The sequence below is a fragment of the Phoxinus phoxinus genome (genome assembly GCF_949152265.1).
Source record: "Phoxinus phoxinus genome assembly, chromosome: 7".
In the NCBI taxonomy this organism is placed as follows: Eukaryota; Metazoa; Chordata; class Actinopteri; order Cypriniformes; family Leuciscidae; genus Phoxinus; species Phoxinus phoxinus.
Window position 1 is genome coordinate 40,121,654 of NC_136882.1, and position 15,082 is coordinate 40,136,735.

Consider the following 15,082-nt stretch of genomic DNA (forward strand, 5'->3'; position numbering starts at 1 on the left):
CACTAAACCCCGCCTTTGTAAGAGCCTGCTCTGCTCTGATTGGTCAGATGGCTCAGTCTGTTGTGATTGGTCTACTCTGCTCTGATTGGTCAGACGGCCCAGTCTGTTGTGATTGGTCTACTCTGCTCTGATTGGTCAGATGGCTCAGTCTGTTGTGATTGGTCTACTCTGCTCTGATTGGTCAGATGGCCCAGTCTGTTGTGATTGGTCTACTCTGCTCTGATTGGTCAGATGGCCCAGTCTGTTGTGATTGGTCTACTCTGCTCTGATTGGTCGGCTGGAGCAGTGTGCTGTGATTGGTCTACTCTGCTCTGATTGGTCAGACGGCCCGGTCTGTTGTGATTGGTCTACTCTGCTCTGATTGGTCAGACGGCCCAGTCTGTTGTGATTGGTCTACTCTGCTCTGATTGGTCAGATGGCCCAGTCTGTTGTGATTGGTCTACTCTGCTCTGATTGGTCAGACGGTTCGGTCTGTTGTGATTGGTCTTCTCTGCTCTGATTGGTCAGATGGCTCAGTCTGTGGTGATTGGTCTACTCTGCTCTGATTGGTCAGACGGCCCGGTCTGTTGTGATTGGTCTACTCTGCTCTGATTGGTCAGACGGCCCGGTCTGTTGTGATTGGTCTACTCTGCTCTGATTGGTCAGATGGCCCAGTCTGTTGTGATTGGTCTACTCTGCTCTGATTGGTCGGCTGGAGCAGTGTGCTGTGATTGGTCGAGCTCTTTGAGTGTGTTTGGAGGAATGTTTAAATTCCAGAAGTGTGTTTTCTTACTTTGCTGGACCGGCGGCCGGCTGGGCGTCAGAAACACTTTCTTCGTGGCGGGTCCTTCTCCAGTCGAGGTGATCACATGCACATCTACCCTGTAAAACGTGCCCGGGCGCAGGTTACACACCACCAGGAGGTTATGATCCTGAAAAACATCACAATATACAACACAATTATAAACAGATACTGTAAAAATAAGCACTACTTTTTTTGGTTTTCAAGGACTTACAATCACTTATCAAACAATATCTTTAGGGTTTTTCAAACTGAAATTACAGATATATCCAAAATACAACTTACAATGCATTTAATAATGCTACTATTGTTCAATAAATAATATTTTATATTATAATGTTGCTGTACTGATGGGGGTTTATCAGACAGTGTTCATTTTGCCTGAAAATATTGATATATTATGATATAACATAATATATATTATGTTTAAATAAGTCAAGCATATTTAAAGTCCCTCTTGTAAATATGTCTGGTTTCAAGGGTTTTCCAGGACTTAAATATCAAATATCAAGTCAAATTCAAGTACTTTAAGCAGCTTGTACAAAGCACTTTAAAACGACCAAAGTGCTGTACAGAAAAATAAATGAAAGACATAAAACACATACTTTATATAAAGCATATAATACAAATACAAAGAAGCTCAAGTAGAGTTTCTCCAACATGAGATTTTGAGGTTATGATTCTGAAAATCATCACAAAATACAACATTGTTCACAGTCAAACACATGAGATCCTTCTTTTCTATCACAATACACTCGCTCAGGACTGAGTTAACTATAGTCGTGAGTTCTGTCGTCATCAGCAGTTCAGCAAGTCGGTGTTTCCCGAAACCATCGTTTTAACGAACATTCGCAAACAGCATCGCAGAGTAGAGATGAACCGAAAATGTTGGCCGATACCGATAACCGATAATTCTTTATATTTGAAAGCCGATAACCGATATATTGGCGGATAAATCTAAATCCAAATTTGTGTGTAATTTTTGAGGGCCTGATTACAAAAACAAAAGTCTCACCATTAAAAGCCACGTCCCAAACACACAATTATGATGATCTCATTATAATATTATGTAGCCGATATGACAGTCTTGCGCTGCACTTTACTGTATTTTCCTTTTCTGAAGTGATTCCAATCATATTTCAAGCAAATCAAAATCATCATGATGAACAGTTGCGCATTTGAAGAGTCTCAGCTGAAGGAAATAATACATTATTTATTGGCTTTATTATATCGGCCAAAACGTATTATTGGGCCGATAACGATAACATTAAAAATGATCATTTCTCGGCCGATACCGATACGGTGGCCGATATATCGTGCGTCACTATCGCAGAGTTGTGTGTGTGAGCGACAGATCTCGAGCTGGGGTCAGAAGAAGAGTTTATAGTGTTCAGACATGTGGACTCAATAAATCCTGATCATTAACTGCGAGACATCATTAACCAACGTGTTGAACGACCAATTTGTGAGGATACGGTTTCGGGAAACAGTCGTGACTCGCTAGTGGATTTCTTCAACGATGAATCGTACTATAGAAGTGAAGCAGCGAGTTACGGCGTTGTACGGTTTGTTGTGGGTGTGTCTTGGATGAAGTCACGCCCACTGATGGTTTGATTGACAGGAGTGTCTCAGCCAATCAGAAGACGTTAGCCCAGATCACGAGCAGATGCGACGGGTTACGAGTTACGGCGTTGTACGGGAAACACACTCCAGAACGACTACACATGTAGAGTTTCTCCGACATTATTATATTATTTATTATGAGCTCATCGGAAGCTCTTCAGATTTACTCGTTGTGAAGGATAAACATCACAGAATCCACATCATTCATAAATGAATCCAATCTGATAATGATGACGTGCTTCACACCGGCCAAACACATTCTGTCAGAAGACGAGGATGAAAACCGGACGGGTCAGTTAGATTGAGTCGATTACGGCTTCAGAAGGACATGAATATTAAGAAACATAACGCGAGTGTTTTCTGTGAGAACTGTTTACTCAGTGTTCGTGATGGAGAAGATCTGGTGATGATGTCAGAGATCAAAATGAGAACATACTAATACTTACCATATGAACATTAATAACACTAATACATCTCCAGGATTTACTTCAAGATTAACCTTCCCATAAGGCCTGCGTGATCTAGTTACAATTATATTTATGAAATCCATATATAGATATTTTTATTCACAGCTTTTTATTTAATATTCAATACTAATATTAAACACTCTTAAATTATAATCTATGTTAACTAATCAGAATTTATTATTCAAATTATTGTAATGCACATACTGTACATTTGTGTTTGTCAGCTTTTTAAAATTAAAAGTTATTATTAAATTATACAATATAATACAAATATAAAATATAATATATATATATATAAAAAACATTTAGTTATATTATTTTAATATTAACGTAACATTAAAATTATATTATAATTTATATACACACACAGAGTGTTTTTCAGCTTTTAAAAAAATATTTAACTTTAATTTTAAATATAATTATTAAATTAATTATGAATTATATTAAGATTAAATCATTTATTTATATATATATATATATATATATATATATTACATTACATTTATAATATATTCAGTTCAGATATTAAATACAAACAAATTATTCAATGATATTAATTGGTTATATTAACATTAACATGTAATATTCAATATATATATATATATATATATATATATATATATATATATATATATATATATATATATATATATATATATATATATATGCAGCTTTTTAACAAAATCAAGTTTGAATATTAAATACACTTATTAAATTATATTATTATTATAAAATAATTTTTTTTACGTTTTATTTTGCCAACAAAATTATATTATTATACAAATATATATCATATACTGCACTGTAAAAAAAATTGTTGCGATTATTTATCACAACTTAAAATCCAACATTGTTTCAACTTTAAAAAGGTATGTGTTCATGCTTGACTTAAAATATTAAGTTTAGTTAACTTTAGTTTAGTTTAGTTAAGTTGGATATTTAAGTTATCTCAACAAATTTTAAGTTGTTATAACTAATCGCAGCCACATTGTTTACAGGTTGTGAACATTCAGTGTATTATTCAACATCTAAAGCCTCCAGATATGATATGAGTTCTGGCTATTACGAGGTTATTAACCAGCAGCCTCGCTTCATCAGCAGACGCTGCCAGCGCTGTGTGTATCATACTTCACACTCCTGGCCTGGAATATGTAACCAGTCTTCCATGAGAAACACACTTGATGAAATCATCGGCCAAGAGCGTGTAGCTGGTGTGCTGGAGAGGACTTACAGGTGGCAGGATCTGAGACTGGGAGATGATGCTGTCGGGAAGACTGTTCTGGCGGCTCTCCGTGGAGAACTCAGCCCATGTGACCTGGAAGCCTGTGATTGGCTGATGAGACTGGGGTCGCGACCCCCTCCAGCGGAAGTGACCCGTCACGTTCCCGTCGAGGAAAGTGAAGGTCGCTGTCAGATTCTCAGGCTTCGGCAAAACCTTCGACGGCGCTGGAGGGTTTAAGAACAACATCAGATACATCATGATGACAGGAGAGGTTCAGGCGGAGTGTGTGTGATGAGATGCAGAAAACACACACACACACACACACCAAACTGAGAAGATGAAAACTTGTGAAAGAGGCAAGCTTTCAGTTTTTATAAATATGTCAGGTAACAAAATTATGAATAAAAGAAGAACTAGTCACTGCATGAAAGAGTTTGTTTTTTAATACCATACAATATATGGTATATTTATTACTTAAAATAATATAAACTTAAAATTAACAATAATAAAAAAAAAAATTAAACAATTTATTTTATTTCAGTAAACTGCTAACATTTCTCATTTTTGTTTAGTATACCTGTGTGTACTAAAATAATAAATTAAAACTGAAACAAAAAATTTAAAAATAATAAATTAAAAAAATGACTAAAACTTTAACTAAAATAAAAAATGAAAGCCAAAAATATAAAAACGAATTCAATTGTTTTTATAATAACTAATAGTATATCAATGATCAAATAAAAATAAAATGTAAAATATTAAATATTAATAAAACTTGGACAATACTACTAAAATAACACTATGTAGTACTAACCAATTAAAAAATAAATAATAAATAAAAGTTAAATGGAATAAAAGAAAATATTTGAAAAAGTTTTTTTTACTAAAATTACTTTTTTTTTAAATATAAAAAATCAACTAAAATAATAAAAACTGAAAATATAAAAATAAAAACTAATTCAAAAATATTAATAAAAACTATAGTAGTATATCAATGATAAAATAAAAATAAAACAAATAAAAATCACTAAAATTATTAAACAATAAATAAACTTAAAGTAATAAACATATTAATAAAACATTGAACAGTATATCAATAATACTAAAAAAACACTACTACTTATTAAAAAAAATATATACATATAATAATTCAAAATATTAATAAAAATGTTAACAGTAGGTTAATCAATATTTTAAAAAGTTACTTTTTTAAACAAAAATTACAGAAAAAACAATAAACAAAATGAAATAAAAAACCCTAAAAATATTAAAATAAAAAAACTAGAAAATATCAAAACAAAAACAAATTCACAAATTTTATAAAAATGTATCAGTATAGCAATCATACTAAAATAACACTGCTTGATACCAACCAAGTAAATTAAATATGCCCCAGAAAACACCATATTAAAGACCAAAGTGAAGTTTCTAAAAAAAGGTCTGCAAACTGTTGCTCCCACATAAACACATAAACCTGAATCCTCCCCCCACTGTGAGCACTCGATGCCCTACGGTGAGCGCGTGAGCTGTGTGAGAGCGGGTTACCGGTCCTGTAGACGGGGCCGCGCTCCTCGGGACAGGCGACGGGCTTCGGGCTCCTGCTCCGGATGATCTCGCAGGACGGCGTGAGGAAGCCGATGCTCTCGGCGGAGGAGCGCTGCTGAGCGCCGAGTGTGTGGACCGTGACCGTGTACATGCAGGAGAACAGCAGGCTGGGGAGATTGATGGAGTTCTCCTGCACAACACAAGCACATTTGTTAAGGAGAGACAGACAACGCTCCACTGAGGATGAAGAAGTGGAGTCATGCAGAAGTCTCCGCGCTGATGATATATGACGAACTCGGAATCTACATTTCTCTAAATGTCATAATCATTTGTTAACAAACAAGTATTCATTACTTCTATGAGCTCATTGTTTCTGCATTCAATTATTACATTGTTTAAATGAATACATCTTTAATTAACTGTGATTTGTATATGTACATTTCTGAGATGCATAACTTAGACAGTTTGCATGCATTTTCTGTAAAGCTGCTTTGAAATTATGTGTATTGTGACCACCCAGAAGACCTTGGAAACTAACTGCATAGCAACGCCATAGTAATGTCCTGGGAACCACACAGAACACCTTAGAAACTGCATAGCAACACCCTAGCAACCAACTAGAACACCCTAGCAACCCCATAGGACAGTCCTGGTGACCACCCAGAAGACCTTGGAAACTAACTGCATAGCAACGCCATAGTAATGTCCTGGGAACCACACAGAACACCTTAGAAACTGCATAGCAACACCCTAGCAACCAACTAGAACACCTTAGCAACCCCATAGGACAGTCCTGGTGACCACCCAGAAGTCCTTAGAACTTAACTACATATCAACGCCTTAGCAACCCCACACCAATGTCCTGGGAACCACCCCAAACATCTTAGAAACTGCATAGCAACCAACTAGAACACCTTAGCAACCCCATAGGACAGTCCTGGTGACCACCCAGAAGACCTTAGAACCTAACTGCATAGCAACGCCATAGCAATTTCCTGGGAACCACACAGAACACCTTAGAAACTGCATAGCAAGCAACATCCTAGCAACCAACTAGAACATCTCAGCAACCCCATAGGATAGTCCTGGTGACCACCAAGAACACCTTAGAACCTAACTGCATAGCAACACCTTAGTAACCCCATAGTAATGTCTTGGGAACCACCCAAAACACTGTAGAAACTGCATAGCAACACCCTAGCAACCAACTAGAACACCTTAGCAACCCCATAGGACAGTCCTGGTGACCACCAAGAAGACCTTAGAACCTAACTGCATAGCAACACAATAGCAATTTCCTGGGAACCACACAGAACCCCTTAGAAACTGCATAGCAACCAACTAGAACATCTCAGCAACCCCATAGGACAGTCCTGGTGACCACCAAGAACACCTCAGAACCTAACTGCATAGCAACACCTTAGTAACCCCATAGTAATGTTTTGGGAAACAACCAAAACACTGTAGAAACTGCATAGCAACACCCTAGCAACCAACTAGAACACCACAGCAACCCCATAGAACAGTCCTGGTGACCACCAAGAAGACCTTAGAACCTAACTGCATAGCAACACCTTAGCAACCCCATACCAACGTCCTGGCAACCACCCAGAACACTCTAGCATTGTAATGACACATTTTCTCCTAGCAAGCATAACACTTGCTAGCACATTTGCATGGGCAAACAACAACCACATGTTCTATGTAAACGGTCTAAATGTAGTTTTCCAATCAAGAAAGCGCTGTGACTCTTTTAAAGGCCAGATCTCAGTGCAGAACGCGTGATCTGCAGGAGTGGAGCTGAAGCAGGCTTCGGGACGCAGGTTACGGCTCCGGTGGGGCCGGGGGGGGTTTGATGAATTCATTCCTACTTCCTGGAAATGTCATTTTAATACATGTGTTTTATTAGGCACTGGACCACATTTTGACCACATCATCTGAAACAACACGCGCTAATTTGCTTCCAATAATGAAGAGGAATGAGCCTTTGGTCCCGTAAGAGGCGCGTTTATGAAGGGCAGGAGGCTTGTAGAGTTGGGGTACTCGAACTCGGACTCGGACTCGAGTCCGGTCTCGAGTCCAATTTTGAATGGACTCGGACTTGTCACGCACTCGAATTAATTTGTACTCGGACTTGACACGGACTCGGGACATTTTAGACTCGGAAAAATGTCCGAGTCCAGTCGAGTCCGGGCACTGGATGACACAAAACTAAATTTTGTGAATTTTTTTTTATTCAAAAACGAAACGAAACAACGTTGTTTCAGCATTGAGCATTGTAGCCAATCACAGTTAAGTGCATAAACACAGTGGCAAATCAGAGGCGTTTTAGAGTCCGCATGCGAATAATTCGCTCAAAATGTATGTTTAGAATCAGCACGAGCTTTATCCTTTCGCAAATCCCCTCATAAACAACAAAGTCTCTCTAGACGCAATATAAATAAGATATTCACTGTGCAGTGCGGACAACTTCAGTCAGTGTTTATGACGAGAGTTTTAGGGAGAGTGCCGAACGCGGTAAGTGATGGCTTAAAGGGAGCGCTGTTGACAATCTAAATAGTTTTGTTTTTCATACTTCTAGAGGACCAGTGGTTACGTTCACACTGTAAATTATAAATAGTGATAACTGCATTTAAATCTGGGATTGAATCCACTTAATTTTTGTCCTTTGAGTCATGAAATTGCGATGATTTGACACATAGCAACATAAGAACGTGATAACCATAGCAACATTTTGGCGTCTAATAATGTTATCATTTTTGTTGCATTTATACTTTAGTCATAAGTTTACATACTCCTTGCAGAATCTCAAAAAAATGTTATTTTTATGTTTTTTTAATAAGACGGATCATACACATTGTTTCTATTTAGTACTGCCCTGAAAAAGCTTTTTCACATAACAGATGTTTAATAGCCTAAATAAAATACAAACACAAAATAAAGACTAATTACATAGGCTCGATTTTAATATTGTGTCATTACCTGAATGATCCACAACTTTTTTTTTTTTTTAATGGTTGAGGAAAAATCATCCAGCTCCTGCACATTCTTTGCTTTTCCAGCATCTTCTGCATATTTGACTCCTTACTAGCAGTGACTATGATTGTAAGATCCATATTTCCACACTGGTGACAACTGAGGGACTCATACACAACTATTACAAACCCTGCAAACATTTAGTGATGCACAAGAAGGAAGCATCCGTTAAGAGCCAAGAGGTGTAAACTTTTGAACTGGATCATTGGTGTAAATTGGTCTTATTTGTTTAAAAATGCATTCATTAATTTAGTCCAACCCTTCAGAGGCTAAATAAGATATTAGCATGTACAACACAATAAGAAAAATTTAAACATCATCATCTTGCTCAAAAGTTTACCCCTGGCTCTTAATGCATCGTGTTGCATTATTAAGCATTACCTTGCAGATTCTAAAAGATGTACAATAGGTAAACGTATGACTGTAACTATACATTGCAATCATTTTGTAAGGTTTAAAATATTAATTTAAGAGCTCAGTGTTGAGACCTTTCGCCGGGATTTGATTGACAGGTGATCTGACCAATTATAATGCAGATACACGCCATTTTTGTTCGACAAACAAACCAAATCAGTTAGTAGATTAAAGGCAGTGGACTTGAACTTGAAAAATTGTGTGTATTGATTTCTTTTTTAGAAATTTGTGCTATAACTAGAAGAGATTATCAGTTCACGTGCTGCTTGAACTGAGGCCTACACATTAAAGCACCACAAAACAGTATTTATTGTTTGAATTTCATAAAAATTTAAAAAATTGAAAGCTGAGACTTTATTTCAAACCAAAAGTACCCTGCTCTGTCTTGTCTGTTGGCACATTGTTAGTGTCCTCTTTGCTCCGACCGAGAACATGTGGAGTGAGAGAGGAATGGCTTGTCGGACGTAGCAACAGTAACCAAGAGGGGCGGGTCTTTGTGAAAGGTCAATTTCAAATCATTTAAATCTTTGTGGACTCGGCCGGACTCGACTCGGACTCGGATGTTAAGGACTCGGACTCAAGTCCGACTCGACCCTCTTTGGACTCGGACTTGGACTTGTACTCGGTTGTTAAGGACTTGGACTCGACTCGGACTCGACAAAGGTGGACTCGGACCCAACACTAGAGGCTTGTTCAACTCTTGGCTGACGCTGTTGTGGATCATAAATACACATGAACACAATGGAGTTTTAGTGTGTGGTGCAGGAAAGACGAGATCGCACACACACACACACACACACACACACACCTGAGTTACTGATTTCTCCGGCGCTCGGCTCTGGTTGTGGTTGCAGTATTCATGCTTCCACTGAACATGATAACGGTTCACCGACACATCTGGAGATAAAACATCAACACGGGTTAGAGATCGCACACACACACACACACACACAGAATACAACACAGCATACATGCACACACACACAGTCACACACTCAGACGCACACACACACACACACAAACTAACACACACACACACGCGCACACACATAAACACAAACGCGCCTGCGCGCGCACACACACACACACACACTGTCATACACACACACACGCACAAACACACACACAGAATACAACACAGCATACATGCACACACACACAGTCACACACTCAGACGCACACACACACAGTCACACACTCAGACGCACACACACACACACACACACACAAAACACAAACTAACACACACACACGCGCACACACATAAACACTAACGCGCCTGCGCGCGCACACACACACACACACTGTCATACACACACACACACACACACGCACAAACACACACACACACAGAATACAACACAGCATACATGCACACACACACAGTCACACACTCAGACACACACACACACACACACACACACACACACACACACAGAATACAACACCGCACACAAAGAGACACTAACACAACAGACACATACACACACTCACAAACAAACACTCTCTCAGACACACACACACACACTCACAAACACACACACACACACAGACAGACAGACAGACAGACAGACAGACACACACACACACTCTCAGACAAACACACTAACAAACACACTCTCAGACAGATACATTCTCAGACACACACACACAAAAACAAACACGCACACACTCTCAGACACGCACAAACGCACACACACACACACACACACACACAGAATACAACACAGCATACATGCACACACACACAGTCACACACACTCACACACACACACACACACACAGAGAATACAACACCGCACACAAAGAGACACTAACACAACAGACACATACACACACTCACAAACAAACACTCTCTCAGACACACACACACTCACAAACACACACTCTCTCACACACACAAACACATATATTAGTATTAGTCGACTGATGATTAATATCTGATTATCTTTTGATGCTCCTCACTAAAGTTCTACTGACTATAAGTTTGCAAACACGTCCACGTCCTCCACGAACCCGATCGTCAGTTAGTGTGTGAAGTGGACCATCAGAGTAATCACATTTAATATATGAACTAATGCATATTCTCTTGTGCTTTTAATCTACCGTAACTTTTATGTGTCCTGCTTTTGTTTTTTTGTGTGTCCTGTACAGCACTTTTTGCCAACAAAGTTTGATTTTAAATGTGCTTTATAGCTAAAATTTTATTTGATATGAAAAAATGACACATGGAGACTTCAGTGACGAATCAAGCATATATGGCAAAACGAGCGAGTCAGGAGACTAATCCAACGACACCGCGTTTATAAATCCGTGTCACTGAAGAGCATGAACACTGCGGGCGTGTGCGTGTGCAGTCGCTGCGTGAACAACACAGGCTTCATTATTTTGGCAGCGCTGCTGTAAGTTGACATCAGGCGTTCATCATCATCACGAGGTGCGAGTGTGTCTGGGGTCGGCTGATTGGTTCCTCAGAACAGCGGAGGCTCACTGCGCTAATCAACAGTGTTTATGCAACGCCTCCAGTTTATTATTCATCAACTGGACCTGGAACGATACATTTGAGATTAATAATTGAGTTGCGCTGGCTCGGTCTTCAGAGGGAGATTAAAGGAGCCTTTGAAGGAGCCGACGCATGAAGCGCACAAGACTTCTGGAAGCAGAGAAGAGGAATCGCAGAGGAGAACACAGAAGTGCTGCGAACCAGAGCAGCAGAAACTATTCTGTCGGTATCCCACAATCCTGTGCGGTTCGGCGGCTGGTTGAACAGTAAAAATGAAAAAAAGGGAAATACTGTAAAAAGTTCTATATATGCATCTCGCTGTTTTATTAACTAGTCATTCAATTATTATTATTTTTGCTATAAAAGAAGAATTTTTTTCATTCTGCATCTCAGTTTTATCAATTAGTGATTTTCTAAATTTGACTAATAAATTAATTAATAATTCAATTATTTTAGTTTTTTTCCTATAAAAAACAAAAATATTCTGCATCTGTTTTATCAACTAGTAATTTTTCTAAATTTGTCTAATGAAATAAATAAATAAAAATTATATTATTCAAAAAAAATATTTTGGGTATAAAAAGTTTATGTAATTTTTCATCCTGCATCTCAGTTTTATCAATTAGTGATTTTTCTAAATTTGACTAAATAAAAATAAATAAATAAATAATATTACATTAATTATATAAATCAAATTATTTATTTATTTTGCAACTGCATCTCAGTTTTATTAATTAGTGATTTTTCTAAATTTGACTAAATAAAAATAAAAAATAATTAATTAGGAGAATAAAGTTCAGTAAATATGCAGTTCGGTGGTTGGTTGAAAAGTACAAATGGAAAAAAGGGAAATACAATAAAAAGTTTATTAACGCCGTTTTATTAACTAGTCATTCAATTATAATTTTTGCTATAAAAGAAGACATTTTTTCATTCTGCATCTCAGTTTTATCAATTAGTGATTTTTTTCTAAAGTTGAGTAAAATAAAGTGAAAAAAAAAATTAATAATATTAAATTAATTATATTAATGTAGATTTTTACTATGAAGATTTTTCCTCCTGTATCTCAGTATTTTATCAACTAGTAATTTTTTTCTAAAGTTGAGTAAAATAAAAAATTAATTATAAAAAATTAAATTATTCTACAATTTTTAGTTTGTGTTATAAAAAGTTCAAGATATTTTTTCTCACTGCTTTATCAAATATTTTTTAAATTTCACTAAATTTGTACTAATAAATAAATGAATAATTAAATTATTCTAAATGTTGTAGTTTTTGCTATAAAAGGTTTAAGATATTTTTCCTCCTGCATCCTGCTGTTTTATTTTTTTATTTTACTAAATTAAAAATGTTATGATAAATAAATAATAATAATTAAATGTAAAATTTAGTAGTCTGTGCTATAAAAAGATTTTTATTTTTCTTGCGTTTCATCTACTAGTTATTTTTCTAAATTACAACAATTAAAATGTAAATAAATAAACAAAAAAAATTTAAACGTTCTAGTTTGTGCTTTGAAATGTTCAACAAATATTTTTTGTTGCTAAATATTGCATTTTGCTGTTTTATCAAACAATACATTTTCTAAATTAAACAAAAAAAAATGGGGGGAAAATTATAAATGAAATGATTCAAAATGTTCTAGTTTATTCTATGAAATGTACAACTCTTTCAAGTAGACATTTTTCTAAATTAGACTAAATTAAAACACGTTAAAATGAAATAAATAACTAAATTATTCTACATTTTTCTAGTTTCAAGATATTTTGTTATCCTGCATCTTGCAGTTTTATCAATACGTCAATTTTCTAAATTAAACTAAAAAAGAATTCATAATAAATTTAATTATTCTAAATGTTCTAGTTTGTTCTATGAAATGTTCAACTCTATCAAGTAGTAATTTTTCTACAATTAGACAGAAAAAAAATGTTTTAATTAAATTACTCTACATTTTTCTAGTTTCAAGATATTTTGTCATGCTGTTTTATCGACTAGTCATTTAGAAAATCCGAGGTCAGAGGTTAAGAGCAGAAGTGAGGTTAGTTCAGGTTGACCCGATGCTTTGAGGCCGGCAGAATTAAAGCGCTGAGGCACAGAACGAGTCAGCAAGAAACACCGAAACTCATGACTCGCTCAGACAGAAACACAGCACAGAAATCCTCGTTTCAAATATAGTTCATGATTATCTGAGATCTGATCATGTCAAACAGTGTTTCCCATAAACTCTTTGGAAAAACCATTTCCAAGCATCACAGATCGCTCGTGTGATTAAATAATGACTGGGTTTTGGGTTTTTTTTGGTTTCTGTTCCTTCTCTGATGCCTTTTAGTGTGTGTGTGTGTGTGTGTGCGTGCGTGCGTGTGTGTGTGTGTGTGTGTGTGCGTGCGTTACCTGTTCTCTTCTTCCAGTAGATGCGCACCTGTAGTTGTCCGTCCTTGTAATACGGTGTGCCGACTCCCAGAGCGCTCGAGGGTTTCTTCACCGACGCTTTCCTCACTTTAGAAACTGCCTCTAAATCAACATTCAAGAGATTCAATTAAATCTTACTATGGATCCATGCATTACTCACTGTAGAATATGATTATGCAGAATAAGGCATTAATATGTGCCAATATAGTAATTTGCATGATAATAAGCAACTAGTTAATAGTGAGAATTGGACCTTAAACTAAAGTATCACCATATTGTTATTATTATACATTCATTTTATTTTATTTTTTAAGATTTATATAAATATATATTAACATAATTGACTAAATTAAGGATTTTTGAGCATTATAAGTGTTCTTCCATCATGCTCCATCAAAAATTCTTTCTTCATCTTAAAATTGGTCCCTGGATTTTCTGTTATGAATATGCTGGTCCCTGACAGAAGAACGGTTGGGACCCCCTGATCTGAGGGGCCGGAGATCTTGTACTGATGATGATGATGATGATGATGAAGATGATGAAGGCGAGTTGTGTCGTACTTGACTGATCGTGTTGTTGAGCGTGGACGTGAACGAAGGCTTTTCCACTCCTCAGTCTGCGCTGACCCCAGTACGAGACGGCCTGGACCTCCACTGAGTAACTGCAGTTCCACTGAAGCCCGTCCAGATCCATCCGGCGCTCGGCCTGAGACACAGTCAGTCATCACAGGGTTAGTTCACACACACACACACACACACACACGTATCTCAGTCAGTGATTCCTCTCACTCATGTTGTTCCCCGTCAGACTCTCCTTCATCTTCGGGACACAAACGAAGATATTAGTGATTAGATCTGAGCGCTGTCTCACTCCTCCAGAGGCTTCTAGTGTAATCGAAACTTGCCGGCACAGAAAGTTAGTAAAGACAATGTTTAAAATAGTCCGAGTGACGACAGTGATCAACCTTAAAGGAGTAGTTCACTTTCTAAACATTTTTTGCTGATAATTTACTCACCCCGATGTCATCCAAGATGTCCATGTCTGTCTTTCTTCAGTCGAAAAGAAATTTAAGTTTTTGAGGA

At 36.9% G+C, this 15,082-nt stretch overlaps 1 protein-coding gene across 2 annotated transcripts in view; it reads right to left on the reverse strand.

Moving 5' to 3' along the window:
* The window catches only part of anos1 (anosmin 1), a 75,185-nt gene that overhangs the window by 1,154 nt on the left and 58,949 nt on the right, over positions 1–15,082 (reverse strand). For both annotated transcript variants that reach the window (XM_079619925.1, XM_079619926.1), the window contains 6 exons: positions 14,561–14,705; positions 13,983–14,102; positions 9,897–9,985; positions 5,639–5,828; positions 4,103–4,317; positions 773–911 (listed from right to left, as the gene is read on the reverse strand). In XM_079619925.1, coding sequence (XP_079476051.1) covers positions 773–911; positions 4,103–4,317; positions 5,639–5,828; positions 9,897–9,985; positions 13,983–14,102; positions 14,561–14,705 — 898 coding nt within the window. The remainder of the gene's footprint in view (positions 1–772; positions 912–4,102; positions 4,318–5,638; positions 5,829–9,896; positions 9,986–13,982; positions 14,103–14,560; positions 14,706–15,082) is intronic.